We start from the raw sequence: 27,838 nt of genomic DNA on the forward strand, positions 1-27,838 counted from the left end.
AGCTGACCTTGATTTGTATCTTGATTGTTATCAAGTGTGCCCCATGGCCCCGTGAGCAAGAAGAGACTATTTTCCTGCACAGGTGGTTAGTAATTTGGTTCTCGGCACATCACACCAGCTCCTGCAGCCCTCCTTCTGCGGAACTGAGACAGCATTTGTTTTGTTTCAAAGAGCCTCTGACATCTGGCAGTTTCCGAAAAAACATCACCACTTAAAATTCATTTTCTCTCTGGGTTTTTGTTCACTTGAAGTTTGTCTTCTTTTGCCTGTGGTCTGTGAATTCATTGGGAAAAAGTATCATGGGTATTTCTCTATCCCTGTGATCCCACCTGTTGTTCACCTGCATCTCTGATCATGGCACCTGGTAATCCTAACTCACAGCTGAAGGGTCTCAGGCTGGGATGGGGAGGGCTGGGAAACTACAGGCAGTGACTGGGGAGGAAAGAAGCAAAAGAATCCAAACAACCTGGTCTTAACATTGGCCTTGGCTTACGAAGGCACAGCCCCAACAGAAGCACAAACTGGACAAAGTTTTATACACTTACTTCCCAGCTTCCTCCATCTGAGCCCAACATCAGGGTCTCTCAACCTCTGGGCTATGCTCATCTGTGATAATCCCTCCCTTCAACATCTTTTCTTCTTAGAGTAAGGAAAAAATCTAAGATAGCCCCAAGATCCCCACTCTCTAGTGTCCATGTCCTCTATAATCCTCTGTCGCTGAGTGTGGGCAGAATCTGTGATTAAGTTACATGGAAAGGGGGAAGAAGTTTTCAAATGTGATTAAGGTCCCTAATCAGTTGACTTGGAGTTAATCAAAAGGGAGATCATCCTGGGTGGGCCTGACCTAATCAGGTGAGCCCTTTAAACAAGGTGAAGTTTCAGAGATTCACTTCTTGGTCTTCAAGGAGAAGCAGACAATCATGCTATGATCAGTCTGTGGAGAGGGGCAGGCTCTAAGGAGTTGAGATCCTCAGCCCAACACCCACAAGAAACTGAATTCAGTCCAACAAATTGGATAAGCTTGGATGAAGACCCCAAGCCTCAGATGAGACCCCAGCCCCAACTGACACCTTGATTGCAGCCTTGTGAGACCTAGTTAAGCCCTGGCCAGATTCATGACCCATGAAAAACATGGGATAATAAACCAGTGTTGTTTTAAGCCACTAATAATTTGTTATATAGCAAAAGAAAATTAATTACAGAAGCTACCATTTTTGATCACTGATAGAAGTTTCCATTCTCTCTTACATAATGATCTTTATCTCAGCCCTGAGATAAACTCCATTTCCTACAAATGAGGTTGAGACCCAGGGAAGTGATATAATTTAGCAAAGCCTTGGTATCTGGTGCACAAGCTAGAACTCATTCCCACATCCATACAAGTGAAGTCCACAATCTGTAAAACACCTACTAAATTCTGCCCCTCTCCCCCAGGCTTGCTCTTCAAAAACTTCTCCCTTCAATGATGGATCCCAGCCAAGAATTCAAAGTTATTGACCTCCTGATTTTGAGAAAATTTAGTAACTATCTACAAAAATTAATAATAATAAATACTATTTTTGAATCCATATGTTTCACATACTGAGCTCTCCCCATTGGGATAGATGATATTATTATGATTATTACATATATTTTTATTATCAATTATATTATATAATAATATTATCATTTTAATTATCTCCTCCATTTTATTTATGAGGAAACTGAAGCATGAAAAGGTAAATAAAGTTGCCAGAGATTACACAGTCAAGAAACAGTAGAAATAGCACCTGAACACAAGCAAACTAACATCAGAGCCCTGCATTTAACCATCACAACACAGTATCCTCTAACAAAGGTCTTAAGTCTGACATTCTGAAACCAAAGAGTACCCAATAAGAGCTTGGAACTACACATAGCCTCTGAAGGCTAATGGATTTCAATTTGCTTCTGGAAAATCACAAATAAGTACATTTATATGAGGTCTTCTGTGTAACTGATGGGAGTAGTCAACGAGACTATTCACAATTATTTGGTTCACGTTCCAGGCACATGGAAGTTGACATAACCATGTGATCTATTTTGTCCAGTGAAATATGAGCAGAAGTAACTTATGTCACTACCAGGTGGAAAAATTAAGACACTGTTATTTGCCACATTACTGTCCCCCTGCAATGGTGATCAAGCAGACAAATACAGATGGAGCTTTCATCAGCCTGGGTCCCTAAGTGACTAGAATGGACAGACCACCCCCACAGTACCCAGACACACATTGGACATGCAAGTGACTAAGAATAAACCTTGTTGCACTGCACAACTGAGATTTAGGGATTGTTGTTACAGCAGCATAACCCAAACCAAACTAATACATTGCCCTACCTAGGTCTTCTTACCAAAAGCAAAAGCATTTTTAAAGTTAATGACATTATAAATAAAAAAGCAAATATCAACATAATCTGCACTTTGTCAGGCTAACAGACCCCACAAAGCCAACAGCCATAAGTTAAGAGAAACAAATCATTAAGTTGAAAACATAACTGTCAAAAGAGGCACAACCGACTAATTTAGTGATTGGTGATGAACATCAGGCAAGACACAGATGTTGTCCCATCATCATTTATTGTATGCCTAATTGCACATAACGTCTGACTAAGAAAAACACAAAGTGTTCAAGCTCATTGTCTGTAGTTCAAAGAAGTCACTCTCCATTAATTTATCTGTACAATATGGATTTATTGAGCAATTCTTATGTCTCAGGTACTATGCTGGGTGTTGGCAATTCAATGATGAGCAAGGTGTGGCCTTGCCCTTGAGGAACATGGGCTACTGAGGGACACAAAAATAAAAAAGTGAGGGGCGCCTGGGTGGCTCAGTCGGTTGAGCGTCCCACTTCGGCTCAGGTCACGATCTCGCGGTCCGTGAGTTCGAGCCCCGCATCGGGCTCTGAGCTGATGGCTCAGAGCCTGGAGCCTGCTTCCGATTCTGTGTCTCCCTCTCTCTCTGCCCCTTCCCCGTTCATGCTCTGTCTCTCTCTGCCTCAAAAATAAATAAACATTAAAAAAAATTTTTTTTAAATAAAAAAGTGATTTAAAAAAACATATAAAATGAAAAAAATAAGAAAGTCCATGAAGTGAGAAGCAAGAGGCTGAGGTGGAGAACAACAGGAAGTCCACTTCATAAAGGGGGTAAGGAAAGACTTCTCTGTGGAGACAGCATTTAAGCTAAGACATAAAGGATGACAGCCTAGTTTGGGGAAAAGCCAAGGAAAATCATTCCCAGAGATGAGCAGGTCCTAAGACAGGAAGAGGCTTGTTGGGTTCGAAAACCAAAAGGAAACTAGGGTGACAGAAGCAGAGGAGACAAACAGGTGGGAGACAGGAAAGCAGTGGAAAAGTGGGAAGGAGGCTCAAGTTCTCAATTTTATGCTCCAAGCAATGGGAATCCAAAACAGGAATCCTAAGATCACTTTAGATGCTGCCAGGTGGGATATGGATTGCTGAGGGCTCTTGGCAGGAGCAGGAAGACCAGTTAGGAGGCTGCTGCCAGAGCCCAGCTGAGATATGGTGGTGTCCTAGACTAAGAAAGGAACAATAAAGATGGAGAGAATGGACAACTTGAGATAAAGTTTAGAATCACAGGACTTAATGATGGGGGGAAAGGGCAAAAGAAAACAATGCCTAGCTTACTGCTTTAAATATCTGGGTAGATGGTGATGTCATTTAAGGAATGGAAGAGGCTCAGATTGGGTGCAAGGAAGGAAAAGGATGAAAAGCAAGAGCGTGGTTTTGGTGACTTTGGATGTGTTAAATATGAGATGTCAATTTTGTTGACAAGTGGGGAAAAAAAAAAAAACAAGAAAACCACTGAATGTGTAAGTCTCGTGTTCAAAGGAGAAGTCTGAGCCAGAGCTAGACATTTGGGAGTCAACAGCCCAAAAATGGCAGGTAAAGCTATGGGAATGGATGGGCTCCCCTAGTGAGAAAGTCTAAGGAGAGCAGAGAAGTATGTCAAGACTAGGCTGTGAGAACAGCCAACATTTAAATGGTGATATTGCTGGATGAACAAAGACCTAATTGAATGCCATCCCCTACCTCCCAATCCCTGCATTACACTAAGAGGGGGCTCAGCCTCTGTGTATTTCCAAGGAAGCCCTAGGTGTCTCTCTCTTCTGAGACCTTTTCCAAAATCCTCCTTTCATGTTTAGTGAAAGGGGTTCTCAAAATACTTGCTTTTTCTTCCCCCATCCAGCCTAAGCAAAAACTTTTAACTATGAGAGGAATAAAGAAGCTTTAGTATCTGTTCTGCACTGCTAATTCCATCAAAGATTTCTCATTATTCATGCCTGGCAGTCTAATTTTCTTCTTTCGCCTCTCCCAGCACAGTCAGAGCCTTAATTATTGACCTTTTCACTCTCCTACCACCACCTCTTCCCCTCATCTCAGTTCTCAGGGAGTTCTGCTCACAAGATTATCTGCTGGATCCTCATCTGGGGATAGAAGTTGTTTCCCATGGATGAGTGTCCCCTTCAAATCTCTATCAGAAAAGTCAGAGATCTCTGTGCATCAAATATTAAACTGAACAGATCATGCTTCCGGTTTCTTTCCTTCCAGCCTGTGGTTAACAGGTTTACAACCTCTACTAAGAAGGTCACCAAATGTTCACAAGGTTGGAGTTCCCAAAGGTAATAGTATGCCAGCTCTCGTTCTCCTGCTCAGAATGCAGCATGAAACAGTATTACATGGCCGCATTTGCAGAATGATCCATCTTGTTCTAGGGGCCACATTTTAAGAGAGATGGACAAACTAACAGGTACTCAGAAAATGGTTACTACAATGAGGAAGAAAATTGAAGCCACACCAAGTAAGCAGGGGTCAAAAGACTTAGAGATGTTCAGGCTGAAGAGAATATTCTGGTAAAGGGGCCAGGAAACTACGGTTCATAGGCCAAATCCAGACCGATGTGTGTTTTTGTAAATAACGTGTTACTGGAACTCAGTTACATCCATTTATTTATGTATTGTCTGGCTGCTTTTCATGTTTTTCATGCTAGTGGCATAATTAAGTAGTTGTGACAGAGACCATAAGACCTGCACAGTCTAAAATATTTACTATCTGGCTCATTACAGAAAAAGTGTCCCAACCCAGATCTGGAAAAGGAAGGGAATGGGCAGGGGGAGAGAAGCGCAAATATGGTTGCATTCAAACATCTGCTGTAAGTAAAAGGAATTCAATTTGCTCGGTGTGGTCCAAGGAGGTCAAATGAGGGGTGAGAGACTGAAGGTACAGACAAAGGATCAGCTGAGTATGAGGACAAACTCTCCAACAGGCATAGAATCCACCCCAGGATGCCTCCCTGGAGTAATGAAGATGATACTGGTAGAAGTCTGCATGTGGCAAGTGCACTGTGTCCCCTAGGAGCACACAGGTTTAGATGGAGATTTTGTTAAAGGAAGCATGCAAACTGAAGGGGTTTTGAAAGGCGGAGTGAGACTGGAGAAAAGGCTCCGGCCAGAGAGAGCAGAGAGGAGAAATTATAGGGAGGAAGGACAAAGTGATGTGGCCACATAGCAAGGAAATTCACAAAAGTTCTGTTCTTTGGTTTAATTTTTTCTTTCATTTTATTTATTTTAGAGACAGAGAGAGCATGAGTACGGGAGGGACAAAGGGAGGAGAGATATTCCCAAGCAGGCTCCATGCGTAGCACAGAGCCTGATGTGGAGCTCGATCCCACAACCCTAGGATCATGACCTGAACTGAAATCAAGAGTGGGACACTCAACCGAGCCACCCAGGCATCCCCAGTTCTTCAGTTTAATTTTCAGTTAAAGCAGTATTTTGTCAATGTTTCTGAGGTTGCATTTGTGGAAATTTAGAGGAGAGTGGTGGCATTTGTCTTAAAGAAATAGTACATTAGCCCCCAGAGACCTAGGTCCACTCCAGAAGAACCAACCCTTCTGGGTATGTCACAGACACTGGGAGGTCATTCTGATCCTGATAACCCTGAAGCCGTGTGAGTCTGAAAACATGACCTAAGAATAACACCAGCACTTATTTCATGTGGCATGTGGCATGAATCTGGCTGAAGTGAAGCCACAAGAATACGTTTTTAAAATTTTTCTTTCATGTAAAATCCTTCCTCGGAATTTGTAAGGCTCAACCACATGGAGATATTTCCAGGAGGTAAAACAATTTTTGACTTTTGAGATTTCCCTGAGATGGTCCAAACCTGTGAAAATTTCACAGAAGCTGCCCAAACCCACAGAATGTACAACACCAGGAATGAACTATAATATAAACTATGAACTTTGGGTGACTGTGATGTGTTCAAATGTAACAAATGTCTCACTCTCGTGGGGGATGTTGATAATAGGGGAGGCTGTGCATGTGTGGCGGCATGGGGTGTGTGGGAAATCTCTGTGTCTTCTCAATTTTGCTGTGAACCTGAAACTGCTCTAAAAATTTAAGTCTTTAAAAAATGTTCACAGAGGTTTCAAGCAAGAGGACATTGAGGAAATAAGTCAGTTCTGGGTTGAATCCTATGAATTCATGGGTCTTCAGCAGATGGGAAATGCAGATCCTACATGCTCATCCCCTCATGAGCTATTCCTACTGCACCGAAAACTAAGTAGCTTTAAGCCACATCAGCTCATTATTTCTCATGATTCTGTGAGCTGGCCAGTCTTTCCCTCTGCTTGTTTCACCTGGGCTCACTTGTGTGGCTGCATGCAGCTTGAGGCCCAGCTGGGCTGGAAGGTTGACAATGGCCTCACACAATGCCTGGCAGATGATGCTGGCTATTGGCCAGTTGGTTTTCCTCCACATGGCCACTTATCCTCTAGAGCCCCTCTCCACACGGCCCCTTGAGCAGGACAGGCAAGGCTTATTTAGTGCTGGCTTGCAGGAGAGCAAAAATAAGGGAAGCTACAGGGCTCGCAAGACCTAGAACCAGAAGTCAGAGACCATCATCTCAGCCACGATCTCTTGGTCAAAGCAAGTCATAGGCCAGTCTAAGTTCAAAAGAAAGGAAATGACTCCACTTTGTTTTTTCAAGTAGGCTCCATACTGGGTGTGGACTTGAGCTCATGACCCTGAGATCAGGACCTGAGCTGAGATTAAGAGTTGGATGCTTAACCAACTGAGCCATCCAGGTGCCCTGTTGACTCCACTTACTAATGGAAGGGTTTGCAGTCACATTGCAAAAGAGCATTTGTGGCATGTTGGACTCATGTTTGGAAATTACCTACCACACACACACACACACACACACACACACACATACACACGCACACACACACACACACACACACACACACACACACACCTTTATATGCAACCCTCCCTTGAGGTGCATCCACTGCCAGCCAGAATCTAAACCTGACAGTACTCAATGGCAGAAAGAAATTAGAGTGTCCTACATGCCAGTTCTCTTCTTCCTTAATTTTGGCCTCATCATAAGCAGTGCCTAACATGGTTTACATCTCTTGAGAAACACTTTAATTGATCTTTGGATCTATCAATAAGAACTTGAACCCATAGCAACAGCCTGTGCATAGGAAATGTTCAGCTCATATAGGTTTTTCCTTTCTAGGGAATCATCCTGAGAGGACCACAATGAAACTTGATATTCAAAAAGTTTAAGTCCCAATAATTACTAGGTTTAACAGGATGCATCTCCTAATCCTTTCCTTTCCTCACAAACATGTAGCTTTTTCATCCTACCACTCCTCTCTTCTATTGAGACTTGTACCTCTTCCTACTTCAGCCATGTGGCTCTAGTGAAGGCTGCCATGAGCTTACATGGCCCTGCCCCCTGGTCACCGTTGATTGGTACAGGGATGGGCATCTAACCCAAGTAGGCCGATCAGAGTTCTTCCCTTGGATTATTTTTCCTAACTGGAACTGGAATATAGTCATCTTCTGTGATGACAGGAATTCTGGAATGAGGAAATACAGGAGCTTTTGTGGTCACATTCCTCACCTTATGGAGAAAACCACTCCTGAATGAAAGAAAATTACGGTGATACGCAAAGGCAGACACAGAGATAGAAAGAGAAATCTGGTGGTATGTGAGTACCTGCTTGTGAAACTCAGCTGAATCCCTGCCTTTCTGCAGAATGATTTCAGTGACATGGGAAATCATTCCCTAAAAAACCCATAGCAGAGGCCATGCCCATAGCATATCCGTACTCATCATTCTAGAACTGCATGTACCCAAGACTGAAACACCCCATGTTGGCCCCCTTCCCTTCCTTGAATCACTTCCCCACTCCCCTAGTGGTGCTTCCTGGGATTATCTCTCAAATAAACTCTTGTACCCCCATCCTTGTTTCAGGGTCTGCTCCAGGGTGAAACCAGACTCAAACATGGTCCCTCTTCTTACCTAGACTAATAATATATGGGTTTTTGCCACTTTCAACCAAGAGTTCTATCTATTACCTCCTTCTGGGACAATTCCCAAAATGTGTTTGGAATTCCCCATCTCCACTCCATTAACTATGTCATAAATATACAGATTTCTTTAAAAAGTTTAATGATATTCTTATAACTTCACAAAGTTTAATGGTATCCTTAGGTTTGACACAACACCCTGAAATTTTATAAAAGTTTCCATAACTGATATATGAAATTCAAAAGACAGTAAGAGCCAGAGATGGCTCTACTGGACTTGCAAGGAAGAATGGCACAATCAAGAGGGCATGGCTGGAAGATGCTTCTGGAACTGTGGGACCCTCAAGCCTGCATGCCTCAGAGCTGAATACTAGGAAGCTTGAAAACATACTGGCAAGAAGAGATTTACTCTCTCCTCCATATTTCATCCTCCACCCCATTCAAAGTGCTCAATAAATATTTGATAAACAAGTGATGGATTTATGCCTTTCAAACCAGAACTTACCAAAGAGAAAACAAGACACTTCTATAACCATAAGCATCATATTGACCATAATGAGAATTTTCTCTAGTCAACTACCTCCACCAAATTCTGCTGATTACACCAAATGTGGCACTTCAGGGATGTTTCAGTGGACATGGCAGACTGTTTGTTGCATTATTGAAAGCTATGTTTTCTGTGCTTCCAGAATACAGAGATGCATACAGATTGTCCCAAAAAGGGCCTAAGTGATTACAATTATACAATTGTATACAATTCTCAAAGGGCCAAACCACTTACTACAAGTATTCTAATTCCCTTGGAGAATCTACACACCAAGACTCAATAATTTCTCCTTGCATAGTCCCAATTCTGGGATCAACAGCAATTCTCCTCTGGGTCCAGCTTTCTCAGAGTAGCATACATTGTTCATTGCCACCAAGGGTATCCAGGGACACAAACTAAAGATAATAATGCTTTACTGTCCCTCAATCATCTGTCCCTGCCACATGTGGAAAGGAACGCCAAGTCCAGTTTGTCCAAGCACAAAATAGCATCATTGGCATCATCAGATCAGATAACAAAATTTTTAGTGGCAATTTATCATCATGCTACAAGTAACCAACATCTGTTGAGCACTTACATTGTTAGGGACCAACATAAGTACTTTACCTGCTGTATTAGCCACGATACACTGGTTATGCCACAGCAACAAATTAACCCCCAAAATCTCAATGGCTTGGCAACAAAGGTTGACTTCCCACACTCCATGTGCACCATAGGTTGGCTGGGGAATATGCTCCATAGGGTCACTCAGAGACCCAGAATTATGGGAAGCCTAACACCTCAACACAAAACTTCCAGTTAACGGGGTGGCAGGGGATAAGAGAATGGGATGGTCAGGCACCAGCTCTAGATACCTTCAGGCTGGAAGTCATGCATGTGGCTTCCACTCATAGTACATTGGTTATAATTCCAAGGGGGCTGGGAAATGAGGGGGAGAAGATGGAGAGCCCATGAGTAGTAAGCATTCCTACCAATGTACAGTACCTCATCAAAGTCTCATAAACTTAGAAAATACATCATTATTCCTTTTTACAGAGAAGAAAACAGAAATAATAGGGAAGTTAAGTGACTTGTGCCAAGGTGTCACAAACAGTAAGTGGCAGAGTCAAGATATGAACCCAAACTTCAAAACACGCTCAACCTGGAAAACTTCAAAACACACTCAACCACAATGCTGCACACTCATCACAAAATTCTATGGAAATCCCTCAAATAGCAAAACACCACGCTAATTAATAGGAGAAGCCAAGTTATGCAAATACACAATGGAGCTCCTCCAACACACCACCTCTTCACCCCAAAGATTCAACCTAAGCAAATACCTGGAACAGAATTCCAGGCAATTTCAGCAAGGGGGAAATGAGTCATTGATGTGGGGTCTGATATCCAGCCTTCAGGCCCCCATGTCAAGATAAAAATCTTCCAAAAACTTCCCCTAAATACCTGAGCAGACCTTCAACTCCTGTCACAGAAAAACCCATTGGTGACATCTTTACACAATGCAAAGATCTTTCTAAAAGAGCAAAGGTAAATGTCATCCATATACCTACAGGAAGAGGTCAGAAGCAGATGTTGTCATATCCAGAGGGATGGCTGAGCGATGGTTCTTCCAACAGGTTAATTCCACCCAGCCTGCAAAACTCAAATCTAGCACCACCTCCTCCAAAGAACCCTCCCCTACCTAGCTTCTCCAGGTTGGGACCCTCTATCTCTGCTCCCACATCACTTCCCATGCACACCTCCAGCAGGGCCCTTCCATTGCATGTAATACTTTACTTGTCTGCCTGTCCCCTGGACTCTGAGCCACCCACAGGCAACCTCTGCATCTATTTTTCTATGTCTCTTACCCCTAAGATAGAATATGTGCTCAACAAATGTGGGGTGTGGGGCGCCTGGGTGGCTCAGTCAGTTAAGTGGCTGACTTCAGCTCATGGTTCATGAGTTTGAGCCCCACATCAGGCTCTACACTACAGCTCAGAACTTGAAGCCTGAACCCTGCTTCTGATTCTGTCTCTTTCTTCGCCCCTCCCCACCCTTCAAAAATAAATAAAATAAACATTAAAAAAATAGTATGTTTTAAAAAAAAGAATAGTATACAAAGCAATTTGTTCCCTTGGGAAATTTAATACACCCCTCCCATGCCCAGCAAACATGTAGCCAAGCATAAAAACTGAAGTTCCAGCCTCACATCTGCTGTAGTACCTTGAAGTGGTTCCATAGTCTCTCTGAACTATTTATGCAGCAGATAATAAGTAAAAACCACCTGATAGATATGCTGTAAAAATTTAGTGGAAAGCAGAGAGTATTCAAACAAATATTCATCGTAGCACTATTCACAATAGCCAAAAGGTGGAAACAACCCGAATGTCAATCAGCTGGTGAGTGGATGTTTAAAAAGTGGCATATCCATACAGTAGAACACTAATAAGCCATGAAAAGAATGAAATGTTGATGCATATAACAACACGGATGAAACTTGAAAACATCACGCTCAGTGAGAGAAGTCAAACACAAAAGGTCACATACTTTATGATTCCATGTATGAAATGTCCAGGCGAGGCAAATTCAGACAAAGAGCAGATTAGTGGTTGCCAAAGACGGAGCAAGGGAAGAATGAGGAGTGACTGCTAATGGGTATAGGATTTCCTTTTGATGGGATGAAAAAGTTCTGTAATTAGATAGAGATAATAGCTTTACAACATTGTGAATGCACCAAATGTCACTGAATTTGTACACTTTCAAATGGTTAAAATGGTGTTATCCTATGTGTATTTAGCCACAGTATTCTTTTTTTATTTCTTATGGGGCATTTCCAACTAATAACCTACCTAGGATTTTTTTTAGTTAAATGGAATAGATAATGTATATACAGTTCCTAGTCCTCACAAGCCCTCAATCCATGGTGGCTGCGTTTGTAGTCATAATTCACAATAATTTGTTCTCCCTATAAAAACAGAATATACTGAGCAAAGGAAAGCACCAATCTAATTTGTTCCCCAAATCTTCACAGTAGCGGAATTGATATAAAAGTCCAAAATATTTCACATGGTTTGACTTATTTTTATCATGGTAACATATGCATGACATAAAATTTAGCATTTTTACCATTTTACAGTGTACAGTTCAGTAGCATTGAATGCATTCACAAGGTTGTACCACCATCACCACCATCCATTTCCAGAACTTTCCATCACGTAAAACATGACATCTTGTTACATTCCAGGTGTTTTGATCCACAGCGGAGCTCAGGCAGAATTATCAATTTGGACTTTGTTCAATCGCAGATAAAAAAGGGAGAAAATGGGAGCCGGCCCACAAACTCTGTGATGTTGGTGCTCGCAGCATGACAGGGTTTGGGGTCCTCACGCTGCTGCTGCCCGTCCTGCTGGGCTGGGCCAGCTGCCACCCTGTCCCTGGAAGGAAGAACTTCAACAAGCTGCTGCTGATCTCCTTCGATGGCTTCCGTTGGAACTATGACCAGGATGTGGACACCCCCAACATGGACCGCCTGGCCCAGGAGGGCGTGAAGGCCAAGTACCTCACACCACCCTTCGTGACAATGACGTCCCCGTCTCACTTCACCACCATCTCAGGTAAGCTCCACTCTGCAGCCAATTTGCCAATGCTAGTGGAAGCCCCAGTGTCTGTCATTCCCTGAGATACAGCTCATTCTCAACCAGCTCTTGGGAGACGGAGGCAGTTCATGCAAATGGAAGAAGCACTAGCTAAGAATATTCTGGTTTCTAGAACCCCACTGCTATAGAGCCCCAGTCTGCAGACAGAATCAGGACCACACAGCTGCAGCCTCCCTAGCCCCTGCTCCCTGTTCCCCAGACCCACCCACCCTGCACCTTGCCTTACACACAGTAGCTGGTGATCTTTTCCAAAAGTAAATTATTAAGGGCGCCTGGGTGACTCAGTCATTCAAGCATCTGACTTCAGCTCAAGTCATGATCTCGCAGTTCATGAGTTCGAGCCCCACATGGGTCTCTGTGCTGATGGCTCAGAGCCTAGAGCCTGCTTCAGATTCCCTGTGTGTGTGCGCGCATGTGTGTGTGTGCGCGCGCGCGTGTGTGTGTGTGTGTGCGTGCCCCTCCCCCACTCATGCTCCGTCTCTCTCTCTCTCTCTCTCTCTCGAAAAACGTTTAAAAAAATAATGATTTAAAAAAACAAAAATAAATTATTAAAAGAACTTTATAAAAACAGTAAAACATTAAAGTTTAAATAGCTCAATTAGATTAGAGGATTCCCTGGCTTATTACTGAAGAGTTGGAGGGACACCAATACTCTTTGAAGAGAATTCAAATTTTGTCTCTCTGTGGCCCAGAAAGTCCCCATGACCTGGCCCCTGATCCACTCTCTCCTATCTTCTCTTATTTCTCTTTCCCTTACACGGTTCTTTCCAGATCACAAAGGTCACCTGCCTGTGCCTCCACCCAGTCCCCACCTGTCTTAGTACCTTTGCCCTTGCCAGTCTCCCCAGCTTACCTAGAACGTGTAGCTCAAGAGGAGGACACAACATTAGACAAGAAAAGATACTAACAGATCTCATTACAACTAGGAAAGTCACTGAGAAGGAAGAGAAGAGTTTCTCCAGAAGAGAGCAAGGGCAAATTGACTTGAAATTGGAAACAGGAAAAGGCTCTCTGAGATGGAGCAGTTGAACTGAGAACTGAAAGAGTACAGGAGACAAGAGGAAGGAAAAGCATTCAGGCATAGGGAAGAGCATGTTCCAGGTGTCTGTGATAGGAAGGAATGTGGTCATTCCATAATCCCAAATACCAAAATGCAAAGGATTCCACGATAGTAAGAATAACATCAGCTTCCTTTTCTCCAACATGGGCCTGAAGCCAGGCATGTGCTAGGTGCTTAGGCTTCAATGTCTCCAATACAACAATACTGCAAAGCAAGTGTTGTCCTCATTCCACAGATGAGAAAATGAAGGCTCAGAGAGGCCAAATAACTCATCAGTCACTTGGGCAAGAAATGGGCAAGGAAGAAGCCAGGCCTGGAACCAGGGTGTCCCTGGCCACGTGGAACTGGTTCTGCCCAGCTCTGAGCCTGGAATCCACAGACCCCTCTTGTGGGGTATGGAATGGTGCCTGGCAGTATGAGCCTCACCCCTATCCAGAAAACCACTCCCTTGGGGTCCAAGGCAGCTCTGGGAGGCTCTGAAATGATACACAAACTGCTAGTACCTTTTTCGGGGAGAGGGTTTTGTCGCTTCCATCAGACTCTCAAAGGGGCCCTTGAATCAGAAACTTAAAAAATAAAGCTGAACAACCACTCAGAGGGAGATTTTCCTACATGTAAACTCTTTGAGAGGCAAGTCATTTGGGAACTATTAGTGCCAGGAAGCAGGAACTAAATAGCCCTTTTCTGGAGAAAGAGAATGCTACTTCCCAGTGGCATTAACTTTGTAACACTTAAAAGACCTCCCATGGGCAGATTCTGGGTCCCTGAACACTGAGAATATGATGGGCACAAAATATTATAAGGCATGCCCACCTTTTATTTATTCCCAGAAGATTCTTGATGAGAAGATATAAACAGTGAGAGCAAATTTTAAAAATTATAAAATTACTGCACCTCCTCATCTACATTCATTGCCAGTGGGAAATGGAATTGGGTACAGCTTCAACGGAGGGTAATTTGGCAACACCCAATACAATCAGAATTGCACAAATTTTCTTATTTGGCAATTCCACTTGTAGGACTTTATCCAACAGATATATATCTGCTGGGTGGAAAATGATGCATGATGTACATGCAAAGTTATTCATTGCATTGGCATTTGTAACCACAAGAAAACAGAAACAACCTAACTATTCACCCAGAGGGGAATGGCTAAATAAAATACCAGACACCCATTGAATGGCATAGTCTGTTACCTTCAAAAGAAAAATGAGGAAGTTCTTTGTGTCCTGATAGGAAGTTATCTCCAAAATGGATTCAGTGACAAAAGCAAGATGCAAAGAATGTGTGTAGCATGAATATATGTGTTCGTATAATATGGATGTGTATATATATGCATACAATTACTTGTAGATGCATAGAGGAAATCTGGATAAATGCACAAGAAACTGGCGATACTGGTTCCTCCGAGGAGGGCACAGGGTAGGAGACAGGATTGTACCACCTGTATAATTTTTAGATCTTGGACCATGTGAAATGTATTGCCTATAAATAACAAAGCATTGTATACAAAATAATCTTTTTAATTCACCCACTGTGGAAAAAACATGTTCCTTTTAACCCTCTTATTTATAACTAGACCTGCCATTTATTGAGCAAGTGAACATTCACTCTGCTTCAACTGTAAAACAGGTTTTTCAACATCAGCTCTATTGACATTTGGGACTAGATCATTCTCTGTGCTGGGGTTGGAGGGGTGCTATCCGGTGCACTGTGGAATGCTGAGCAGCATCCCTGGTCTGTACACCCACCTGATACCAGGAGCACCCCTCCTCCCGATATGACAACCTAAAACGTCTCCAGACATTGCCCAATGTCTGCTGTGGGAGCAAATTGGCCCCTGCCTTGAATGGTTGAACCTGCTTATGAATAGGCCAAGCAGGTACCATGATCATCAGATCTTTCAATAATTTTGACGGTGATATGAAGTCAGGACAGTTACCCTCTTTACGGGGCAGAGATATCTAAGGCTCAAAGATGTACAAATCTTTTCTGGGGCAGAGGCAGGATTCAAACTCAGTCCTGGATGGTTCCAGACACTGGCTCCTCAATCCCTACCCTCCAGCATGACTACAGCCTGTCAGTGTCTTTGATTCTAAGTAATCTTTCCAAACCCCTCTGAATGTTGTCCATCCCCAGAGCTTCCAGGAAACGAGTATATATCCTGAATATGTTGTATTAATGAAACAGAGACCACCCCAGACCCAGCAAAACCCCCAGCATTTGTCTTCATGAGCTGAGCTCAAGCCGACCTCTGTCTGACTCCAGAGTGCGCAAGAATTATCCGTAATAGAAAAATTAATGGTTAAAATGTGTGCTGCCAGCACCCAAAGACCTCATCAGATTCTAGGGTACAGACCTGACACAAACTATGATAAAGGGGGCTCTCCTAGCTCAACGACTAATTAACTTGGGTTCTTACGAACACCTCTGGGCAATTTAACACAGAAGAGAGGTGATGAGGAAGAGCCTGTTGCACTGCTTCACATCCTAGTTCCAACACAGGCTCAGGTCCAAGAAGCCATGTGGCCACCTCCCTGAGCTTCCTAGACAGAGTTCAAGGAGCAGGGGCCAGGTGGTCCCAGGCCAGGAGAAGCCATGCCCCAGGCACAAGGACCCATGAGCAAGCTTCCCTAAGACAGCTGACTCAGCTGCCCAAGGTCAGAACCCTGGGCCCCCCAGAGAATCTGCTGACCAGATATGGGCAGCAGGGCCTCCTCATACCTGGGGGCTGTCAGATGTGTGGGTATCTCAGCCCTCACCCCAGAACCAGAGTCACGTGACCTTCATCAGTTTTCCCTGCTGCTGGGAAAGAAAGTCCTCCTGGAGAGTTTTTAAGGGGGCTTCCAACGTATTCATTCTTCCACTCAACAATTATTTTAGCATCTCTGTTGGGCCTGGCAGTAGGAACAATGGCCAACTATACACTTAAGTGATTCCAAGGTCTTGCCACTTCCTAGGACTTGTCCCAAGACACAGGCTCATGTCGCCTCTGTTTCCAGGTCCCACAGATCTATTCAGGTGTTGTTTCCTTTTCTCTGCAGCTCTGCTAGGGAGAAAGATGAAGAGCCCCTTTATTGTGGATCCTTCTGCCTCTGTGTTTCCTTTCACTGACAGCTCGGGGAATCAGACAGAGAGATGTGTTCTCACTTGGCTGTGTCCCCCCCATAAGCCTTTTTCTGCACCACAGCTCCTCTATGGCTACCATAAGGGGCAGAGCTTAAGAGGAATACCCACTTTCCATGCTTTCTCCAATAGCATCCTCTCCTTGAAGCGGGAAGGGCAGAAGTCCTGAGCAAAAGACTCAAGGAAAGAAGATTTCTTGAAAACTGGCTACTAATTCAAAATATCCTACTTCATCACCTCTACACTCAAAAAAATCTTTACATCTTTACAAAGAATGTAAATTTTTCCTCCAAGTACAGGCTCCCCCAGCACCACCTACAAGACGGGGAAGTAGAGCCCCTGTCTAGGATTTAAGCTCCCAAGTGCAAAGCAAGCCTTGGCTCTGGAGGAAACATTCTCCCTCCAGCTCCCCAAAGACGGGCACTGGGTAGGCCTGCACATTAATCAAGCTCATCCCCTCCCCCAGTGAATGGGCCATTACTTCCTCCAACATAGTTTCCTTCTTCCCACCTGACTTCATAACCCCCACTCCCAAACTCCATGCCACACACACACACACACACACACACACACACACACACGCACACACACAGGGGACCTTGGCCACAGGACCTGGAAGTTTCTTAAAATAGAATGATGTATTACTTTTCTGTGGCTGCAGAACAAATTACCACAAACTTAACAGTTTAGAACAACACCCATGTATTATCTCTCAGTATCCATGGGAAAGGAGTCAGCACCAGTGAGCTGGAGCCTCTGCTCAGTATCTCACAAAGTCACAATCAAGGTGTCAGCTAGGATGGGGTCCCAAGCTCTCATGGCTGTTAGAAGAATCCATTTCCCTGCAACTGTAGAATTCATGGCAACTTGCTCCTTTGAGGCCACAGGAGAGGGTCTCTCTGCTCTAGATCCTATTTTAAGAGCTCACCTAATAAAGTCAGACCCATGCTGGATAATCTCCCTTTTGATTAACTCAAAATGAACTGATGAGGATTCAAAGGATCTGCAAAATCTCAACTTTTCCATGTTCTGTTGGTTAGAAGCAAGCCACAGGTCTTACCTATGTTCAAGGGAAAAGAATTATACCAGGCATATATATCAGGGGACAAGAACCTTGAGAACCATTTTGGAATTCTGCCTAGCACAAACAGGTCCCTGATGGGGCTTAGATAAACAGGAGGTGAGCATCAGTCTTTGTGTAAAGGCAAAAGTTAACAGGATCATGCCCCAGAGTGAAGCTCCAGAAAGCCCGCAGAATTGTGGCTAATCCCTGAACCCCAAGGGTTGATGTCAGAGGGGCAATAAATGTCCATGGAGGCTGGGCTGTCCAATCATAGTGTGTCACCACATCAGTATTAGACTTTCTGTTGCTTAGGCAAAAATGAGGAGGAGGAGGACAAAGAGGAGGAGGAGAAGAAGTTGGGGGAGAATTATTAATTGAAAGTATTTATAGTCATTTCCTAGGGCTGCCATAACAAAGTACCACAGTTTACTCAACAGTACTGGGCAGTTTAAAGCAACAGAAAATTATGAAGTGCCTGGTTGACTCAGTTGGTAGAACATGTGACTCTCCATCTCAGGACTGTGAGTTCAAGCCCCATGTTGGGTGTAGAGATTGCTTAAAGATTTTTTTTAATCTTAGAAAAAAAACCAGAAATTTATTGTTTCACACTTGTGGAGTCCAGAAGTTGGAAATCAAGGTGTTAATGGAGCTGTATGCCCTCTCAAATCCACAGGGAATCCTTCCTGTCTCTTCCTCACTTCTTGTAGTTTGTTGGCAATCTCTGGCATTCATTGGCTTGTAGATGCCACAGTCCCATCCTGCATCCAATCCACAGAATTTTCCCTGTGTCTCTGTTTTCACATAGTCATCTTCTTATAAGGGAACAAGTCATTTGGATTAGGGGCCCACCCCACTGCAGCATGACCTCCTCTCTGTAGTGGACCTATTTCCAAATAAGGTCCCATTCTGAGCATCTAAGCTTAGGACTTCAACATCTTTTTTGAGAAACAGTTCAACCGATAACAGTACCGTAAGACATAATTAATTGATAACTACAGGCATTAGTAATCCAGATGCTCATATTGTGTCATCACAATGATCTATCTCCCTCCTTTTCCCTCTCCCTCTCTTTCTCTCTGTCTCTCTCTAAGAGTGACCACAAAATTCCCAAGACTGGCTCTCAATGGACCAATTTACTTCTCAGAACAAATCGCTATGGCCCGGGGGAGAGTGGAACAATGCTGAACACCCAAGCTGAGACTACGTGTCCACCCCCAGTTTGGGGTTAAGGGGGTGGCAAGCCTCACACAAACCAGGTGGACTGCAAGTCAGGGGCTGGTGGGTTCCCAGGGGAAAGTCAAGGACTGTTATCAGAGAAAAGACCAACAGAGGAAGAACTGGCAGGAAGTGCTGAGGTCTACCACGCCAGCCTGGGGCTGACGATGTAGGGATGGGGGTGTACAGTCCAGTGGCCCAGTACTCAGTCCCAAGAAATCACAGCCTCAGCTACGGGGCACCCTGTGGATACAGTACCCACACCTGCAAACAGCCACATCCCAGCATGGTCCCCCCAGTCTCCCTGAACTGTCCCAATTCCCCTCAGATCTCACTGAAATGAAAAGCCATTCTCTGAGGGTTAGAAGCTCATTCTGCTAGTTTAAATCACCCAATTCCTTCTCCCTCTCCAGAAGCCTGTACTTACTGCTCCATCACTGGTAATGACAGTGAACATTTCTGCAATCTCAGTTTTTATTGCAAAGTGATTGAAGACCAGTGAGAATAAGTTATGCTGCTGAAACTAAGGAAATCCCGCCAAGCAAGTTGTGGGTGGATAGGAAGTCTTATGGCAGCAGCATATATTTTCTCCCCCAAGGAACCTACTGAAAATAAGAAGCTATCACCACCATGCTTCAGACAAAGGCTATAGAAAATGTAAGCTGTGATATTATAATTTAACAATTTTAAATCTAGTCAAATAGATATGGATCAGAGGTGAAAGGGGGATGCTCGTAAGGAGATGATGGTGGAGGATAATAACAGTGAGGTCCTCTCTGCTCTTCATTTCCTCCTTTCTTGGAAGGACACTCGATGGTAGGCTCAAGGTCCCTACCAGTCAGAAATTAAGCTTCTCCCAATTCCAGAACCCCACCAGAACAACTCCAAAATCAGAACCACCACTTGTAACCATGTAGACGGTGTACAGCACAATTCTGGGAAGAACTGTTTTCATGAATGCTATGTGGGTGGTGCCCCCTGGAGGTGGGCAGGGCACAATTTGCACAAATGATCAGTTACTTACATTCTATCCCAAAATCAACCTATAAGAGGTAAAAAGTCCTCATAGATGTCGTAACCAGTCATGAATCCACCTCTCCTTCTGCCTGAGACAAGAGCAAAAGAAGCATGGCCAAATGCATTTAGATGATCTTTAAGACTAGAGCAGGGTTCTCAATGTCCCACCACTGACATTTTAGGCCAAATCATTCTTTGTCTTTGGGGAGGCTGTCTTGTGTGTTGTAGAATGCTTAGAAGCATCCCTGGCTTCTACTCACTAGATGCTAGCAACATCCCTCCCCTCTCCCAGTTGTGACAACCGAAAATGTCTCCAGACATTGCCAAATGTTCCTTGGGGGGCAAAATCACCCCCTACTTGAGAACCCTTGAACTAGAGGTATAATACACAAATCACATATAAATCAGAGGGCCAAAGGTCACCCATGTGACACTCTATCCAGTGAAAAAAAATAGAGTCTGAAAGAGGTAAGAGAGGTAGGGAAAGGAAAAGGAAATTAAATCCCTGCTGCTGGTTAACAGTACAAGCCCAGCAGATGTTGTTGGAAACCTAGTTAGAAGATGTAAACCTTTTAATCAGCTCCCATCCTTCTCCCCCAGAAACCACTCTCCACTGAAAAAGTCCTGGAAGTCAACAAAGCCCAAAACACAGATGAAACAAAGCAAAGAAAACCACAGATACAGAAAAGACGTGTTTCCAACACTAATCATTTCCACAAGGAACGAAAAGTGGAGAAATAAGAAAATATTTCTTATTATTAAGAAAATAAATAAGAAAAGAAAATAATTGAAAATAAGGAAGCCTGGAAAACCAGGGTATTCCCTAACTTTTCAGTACACTAATTTCTAAAATTAGTGTAGAAAAAGCAGAGAAAATTGCACAAGGAACCCCCTATACCCATCACCGAACTGTAAGAATTTTTCCACATTTTGCCAATCTTGTTCCATTGTCTCCACTCAGTGGACTTTTCTTTCTTCTTTTCTGCCTGCCTGCCCTTCTTTCTGGAAACTTTTTTTTTTAATGTTTATTTTTTGAGAGAGAGAGAGAGAGAGAGAGAGAGAGCATGCTCAAGTGGGGGAGGGGCAAAGGGAGAGGAGGACAAAGGATCTGAAGCGGGCTCTGCACTGACAGCAGTGAGCCCCATGTGGGGCTCAAACTCATAAACCATGAGATCATGACCTGAGCTGAAGTTCGATGCTCAAGTGACTGAGCCACCCAGGCACATCATGGAATCTTTTTTTTTTTTAAGTTTATTTATTTATTTTGAGATGGAGCATGAACGATGGAGGGGGGCAGAGAGGGAGGGAGAGAAGAGAATCCCAAGCAGTTTCGGCACTGTCAGCACAGAGCCCAATGCAGGTTATGTGAGATCATGACCCAAGCTGAAGTCAGACACCTAACCGACTGAGCCACCCAGGTGTCCCCTTTCTGGAACCTTGTAAAGCAAATTCCAGACATTATGCCATGTCATCTATAACACATCAGTGTAAATTTCTAACCAAAGAATTTGATTTGGTTTTGTTTTTATATAACCTCCACACCATAATTAACATGAAGAAAGTAGGACTCTTCCAGGTGGAGAAAAGATCTAATTGCCACCTTAGAGATTCTCCTATTAGTGCTTCTCAAATTTGAATATGTATATGAATCACCAGGGGATCTGGTTAAAATGCAGATTCCAGTTCAAAGGATCTGAGGTGGGGCCATTCCAAGAAGCTCCCAAGTAATGCTGATGCTTCAGGTCTATGGATTACACATGAGAACGTGTCCACCCAAAACACCACAGCAACTGAGAAAAAAAATCATGACTGCTCTGGATTCCAAGGTCTTGAGTGAGAAAAGCTGGAACCACTTGAGAGTAACAGCACAGGTGTATTAGTTTCCTATGGCTGCTGTAACAAAGTACCATAAGCTGGGTGGCTTAAAGCAACTGAAAGTCCAGAGACCAGAAGCCCAAAATAAAGTATCAGTGGGCCATGCTCCCTCCAGAGGTTCAAGGGGAGAATCTTTCCTTCCCACTTTGTCTTCTAGTGGCTACCAGCATTCCTTGATTTGTAGCCACATCATTCCAGTATCTGCCTCCATGATCATGTTGTCTCCTTTCTCCTTTTCCGTCTGCGTCCTCTCCTCTTCTGCCTCTTGTAAGGATATTTGTCTTTGGATTTAAAGTCAACATGGATAATCCAGGATCATCTCATGTCAAAATCCTTAATTACAACTATGAAGACCTAGTTTCCAAATAAGGCAACATTCACAGGTTCTGAGAATAAGAATATGGACATATAAATGGGGGGAGGGGCGGGGGGTGCCAGTGGGCACCATTCAGTCCACTATAGTGGTAAGAGGAGAAAATAAAGTGAGAAAAAAAAATACAGCGGAGAGATCCCATTTCCGTGACAGTGGCTAGTAAGGCAGGTCAAGGGTAGAACTGTGTGTTAATAGAGTTTCCAGATGGAACTCAAGAAGCTGTCTGCTTCCAGCTACTCAAAGAGAGAACATTTCTGCTTTTGACAGCAGATTAAAGGAAGAGGTATAGAGTGTGAAAGACCATTCTCTGTTGGCCTAGTTCCTAAGGAATCGTGCCTCTGCCTTAGGGCCATTCTCAAGTCTTGTTCAAGGATAAAATGATTTATTGATGGCCATAATTAAAAAGCAATGTCAAAAAGAAGCAGCATCAGCATTTTTCATTCGCACTTACACATGAGCAAGAGTGGTTTAGTAAAATGGGCATGCTAGGGTTTTATATTCTCTGTCCAGACAAGGGCTGCCATCATGAGTGCTAGTGTTGGGGACAAGCCTCAGTTCTATAGCAGGAATTGATAAGGTTTTAAATTTTGATTGGTTCACCTGTTCTCATTTCAAGTACTTTAGTTATGGGTCCAGTGTATTATCAATGGGTGGTACCCTGGGTGTGTAAACTTGGGTGAATGTGGTTTTCAGCATCAGTGGAGGCTGCTTTCCCATCAGTGTCTTGGCTGTGGTTCTGAATGAGCTTGTTAGCTTGAGAAAGGAATGTGGGGTGGATTTAAGGTGGTTAGTTGACCTGATTTGGCAACCATTCTTCCTGACTTCATACTAGCTGGTTAACAAGACATTTTCTTCTTTGGTTTTGGGAATGTGAACTTAATGAATCACAAATCGGGAGGAAAATGAAGATATGCTTATAGTTTATATGGTAGATTAGTTTAAAGGAATTAGTGAATAACACAAGCAGTTTCTCAGCATTAAAGTGTGTCTACACCCAGATGGACTATCTGTAAATATACACTGTTCCACCTGAAAATTAGTAGATAGGAACAGAGCAAATGTTTGGGGGGGGGGGGAGAGGAATGCCCTTATTGAGTTATTAAGTTATGGTATGGTTTATTTTAATCCCACTAAAATATCTTTTTTCCCAAATTGACTTTGGATTAAATCAGGTTCTGCTTCCTACTTGTTCAGAGCATACCTGGCCATCTGCAAATGGGGCAGAAGTAAGAGGGAGTTTTTTCAATTAAACTCAACAAACATTTGTTGAATGCCTACTAAGGGTAAAGCCCTATGCTTTGTGCCAGGTTGATACCAAAATAAATGAGCACAGCCCTACTCTTAGGAAGCTTTTAAACTAATGGAGAAAACATATTTATAGATAATCACCTGAAATTCAAGAGGAAATGAGATGGATGCTGAATGCAAAGTATAAGCAGGATGGAATGGCATTAATGCCATGTGTGCCCAGTTCCAATGACACTCCCTGACAGCCAATGGCAATACTGCACAGATATCCATTTCTTGTATGATCTGAAGGCCCATGAAGGTTTGAGCCTTGGCAGATCTAATATAGGTCTAGAGTCTACGTCTGGTCGAGTCCTAACCTTAGGAGTGGTTTTCATCCATCACAAGCCAAGGAATAGCCTAAAACACTGGCAAAAACTGAAAAAATTGCAGGTTCTAGAGCAGGGCTTCTGCTCTAGAACAATAAGTCAGTCACAACAATTTTGTTGTTTGTTATTGTTCACAACAATAAGCCTGTCGTGAACCATCTCGACCATTTTGTCATTATAATCAAAAAAGGAAAGATTTTCAGCAGTCTTACCAGGTAGACGCCTGACCCTATCTTAATTCAAACTATGGAACTAAACTCTCAAGCCATCTAACAATGGCCAAAATAGTGATCTGTCCACAACAACAGAATAGAACAGTGCTCACTTCTTTCCCAAGGCATATCATGTAAGTTTAGGTCATTAACAAATAAGAACTAGGCAAACTTGAGCTACCTAATCCTTGAAGGGAGGTAACTGACAATGGTTACAACTCGAGCAGGGTATTATAAAACCACCACTATCTACTTCTGCCCAAGCAGTGAACTGCTTAGTTTTAATAGTTAAAAATCATGGCAAATACAGCTGACACTTGAACAACATGGGGGTTAGTAGTGGTGAACTCACACACAGTCAAAAGCCCACATAGAACTTTTGAATCCCCAAAAACTTAAAAACTAATAACCTAATATTTACCAGAAGCCTTACTGATAACTTAGTAAATTAACACATATTTTATATGTTATATGTATTATAATCTATATTCTCACAATAAAAGAAAATGTTGTTAAGAAGGTCATAAGGAGGGGCGCCTGGGTGGCTCAGTCGGTTAAGTGGCCGACTTCGGCTCAGGTCATGATCTCGCAGTCCGTGAGTTTGAGCCCCGTGTCGGGCTCTGTGCTGACAGCTCAGAGCCTGGAGCCTGTTTCAGATTCTGTGTCTCCCTCTCTCTGACCCTCCCCTGTTCATGCTCTGTCTCTCCCTGTCTCAAAAATAAATAAAACGTTAAAAAAAATTTTAAGAAGGTCATAAGGAAGAGAAAATACATTTATAGTACTGTACTGTATTTGTCAAAAACAATCTGGCATGTAAATGGACCTGCACAATGCAAGCCCATGTTGCTCAAGGATGGACTGCATTTACTCTCACCTGCCACCAGGCTCCAGTGTCACCTCCTCTGTGCAGCCTTCCCTGATACCCTCTTTTCTGTGTTCCCACTGCACTTTGTTCAACATCTATTGGAGCACTGATCTCCAGCTATGTCAGGGAACAACAGCTGTAAAATACAGAAATCCTTTCACACTAGCTCAAGGGAAAGGAACACCTTACAAGACTCTAACAGGCAAACTTGGGCAAGGGAACCAAATGAGGGATAATTAGGAAAAATGGAAAATGGAGTTAGAGAAACCAGATCCCACTTTTCTGGCTCTCAGAAACCCAATGGTCCCTATTTTTTTTATTTATTTTTTTCAACATAATTCATTGTCAAGTTGGCTAACATACAGTGTGTACAGTGTGCTCTTGGTTTTTGGGGATAGATTCTCATGATTCATTACTTACACACAACACCCAGTGCTCATCCCAACAAGTGCCCTCCTCAATGCCCATCCCCTATTTACCCCTCTCCCCTGCCCCCCCATCAACCCTATCCAAAATCTGTTAAGAACTTACCAAATTCAACACCCGAAAAACAAATCACCCAGTGAAGAAATAAATGGGCAGAAGACATGAATAGACACTTATCCAAAGAAGACATCCAGAAACCCAGTGCTCCTTCTAATCAGCCCCAGGAACTCTCTGATCTCTACTTCTCTCACTCACAACCAGCTTTCTCTTTTTGCTCATGACCTATCATGGTAGGCTACTGGGAGCCCACCACCAGCTGATTAGTTACTGCATCTCTTCATTTAAGTCTTGAGAGAGAATTGGGTTTCTCGCCAGCCAACTGAATGTAGGGAGGAGACATCACATGGTACAAATATGGTACCCAGACCTGCCTCTCGGCAGGGCCTGTAAGTTGGGGAATCCTAAGAGTGAGTGACTGTGAGCATTGCAGGCACCCCCAGAACATGCTCTCTTATTAACTCTCTCCCCTGGTCCCTAGATTATGAACACCATGGGACAATGGAGGATAGTACTTGGGTCACAATGTTTGAAGGGGAGGGTTTGGATCAAATGCTGGATTTGATGGTTCTCTAAATTCACCTTGCAAGTATTTGAGAAATAAATAAATGTCAGTTTCTGAGAATCAAGAGAAAGGAGTCGAATCTAGCTGGGTTCATTCCCACACCTGAAATGCTCGGCTGGGAGAATTTACCCGCATCTTGCCATAACTGGTATGGTGTGGGAGTATGCATTGTACCCTGATTAAAGCATAATTAGCAAGCAGCAGGAATCACGCTCTCTGAGAGAGCTCATCCTACTTCCTGTTTAACTTGCATAATTACCCACATCACAGACACTGAAATGACATGGATAATAGACTCTCAGAATGGATAAAGCCAGAGAGGACCTTGGAAATCATTAATCCTCTCATTTTATGAAGGTGGAAAATGAAGCCCAAGGGAAGAACAAGTGCTTTCAAGAGCCAAGACCAAACCCAGATGTCCCACTCCTGAAAGCAGCCCTGCTTCTGTAGCATCATACTGCAGTGATGGCAGCATCACCCAACCCAAGCGAACCCAGTTCCTTTGCAGCTACTGGAACTCCAGGCATGGCCAACACTGTTGCCTTCACGCAGCTTTCCCAGCCCAGTCCCTGATTGTCTCCAGAGTACAAAATGCAATTTTAGTAAAACTGATTGCTGCTCCCTACAGCTGTTCATTTCTTAGCTTTCCCCCCACCTACCCATCTTGTTCTGCCCACATTCCAGAACAGGGCCTTAACCATGATAAAAGGCTTGAGCAGCAGGAAGGAGGAACCGAAGGGGCAATGGAAATTCCTGCTGGGTCATTAGTGGTTCCCAGCCACTGGCTGGATTTAGAACATACCTTTAAGTGTCAGGGTGGAAATAACACAAACACCATGAAGACAGTTCCCTTTTTGCAATTACTGGGACTAGCCATGCCACAAAATGGAAGGGTCATGCTCCCTGAACTCATTTTAGATTAGTTGTTTGAAACTTGGGTAACATCTCTTTGAGGAGAAAAGGGATTCTATGATGGGTTCCCAGGCTAGTCTATTTAACTGATACTATAATTGATCTCTTGGTCCCAGAGCCTGGAAACCAGAATCATTAAGGTCCAGGGAGGGTAAGTTTCCATGTCCACGGTGTCCTTTGCTTCCTCCTATCCCTCCTCCAAATCCTCCCAATGTCTCTGAGCCCCCAAGCTTCCCCAGATACTGGAATACTCCAGGTTTTGAGAGCTGCCAGCCTTCCCTTTGGTCTCTCAGGGAAGCTGCTATCAACCCAGATTTTGGAGTAATGGGTAGTCTGCTAGAACTAATCCACATACATGTGTGAATGACTAACAGTCCCTGAACCAGTGGCTCTGACATGTCAGTTGGCTTATGAAAATGCAAACTTGCAGACCCAACCCTAGATGTGTGGATTGAGCAAGGGCTAGATTGGAGAACAGAGAATTTGTGTTTTTTAACAGTAGTTCAACTGATTCTAATGTTGGTGGTATAGATACCATGGATAAATACTAGAACAGGTGAAGTGGCAGGCATTTATAATTCCATGGTGATTTGCTCTTTACTGGGCAGGAAGAGTCACACAGAACAGAATCTAGGATTTGCAGGTAAAAAAGATAAAGACAAAAGCAAGCTACTACCTGGGTGAATTATCTCTGTGCTTCCATTTCATCTGCTGTGATATGACATGGCTCAGCCATGAGAAAACTTGGACACTACAACAAGGAGAGGATTTGTTGTAGATTTCAAAAAAGGAAAAGTTCTTGTCCGTTTGGTCCCCACCTACCCATAACAAAGTACCCTCACTTGTGGTATTCAACCCCCCTCGTGACATACAGTATCATGGAGAGATTAAAAGCCCAGGTCGTAATGC

General features: G+C 43.4%; 1 protein-coding gene across 1 annotated transcript in view; it reads left to right on the plus strand.

Annotated features, from left to right (window-relative positions):
• Positions 1-12,255: 12,255 nt before the first annotated feature.
• LOC125154049 (ectonucleotide pyrophosphatase/phosphodiesterase family member 7-like) overlaps positions 12,256-27,838 on the plus strand; it is a 30,853-nt gene continuing 15,270 nt past the window's right edge. Inside the window, exon 1 of the mRNA XM_047837714.1 lies at positions 12,256-12,505. Coding sequence (XP_047693670.1) covers positions 12,256-12,505 — 250 coding nt within the window. The remainder of the gene's footprint in view (positions 12,506-27,838) is intronic.

Source organism: Prionailurus viverrinus, chromosome E3 (assembly GCF_022837055.1).
Source record: "Prionailurus viverrinus isolate Anna chromosome E3, UM_Priviv_1.0, whole genome shotgun sequence".
Lineage (NCBI taxonomy): Eukaryota > Metazoa > Chordata > Mammalia > Carnivora > Felidae > Prionailurus > Prionailurus viverrinus.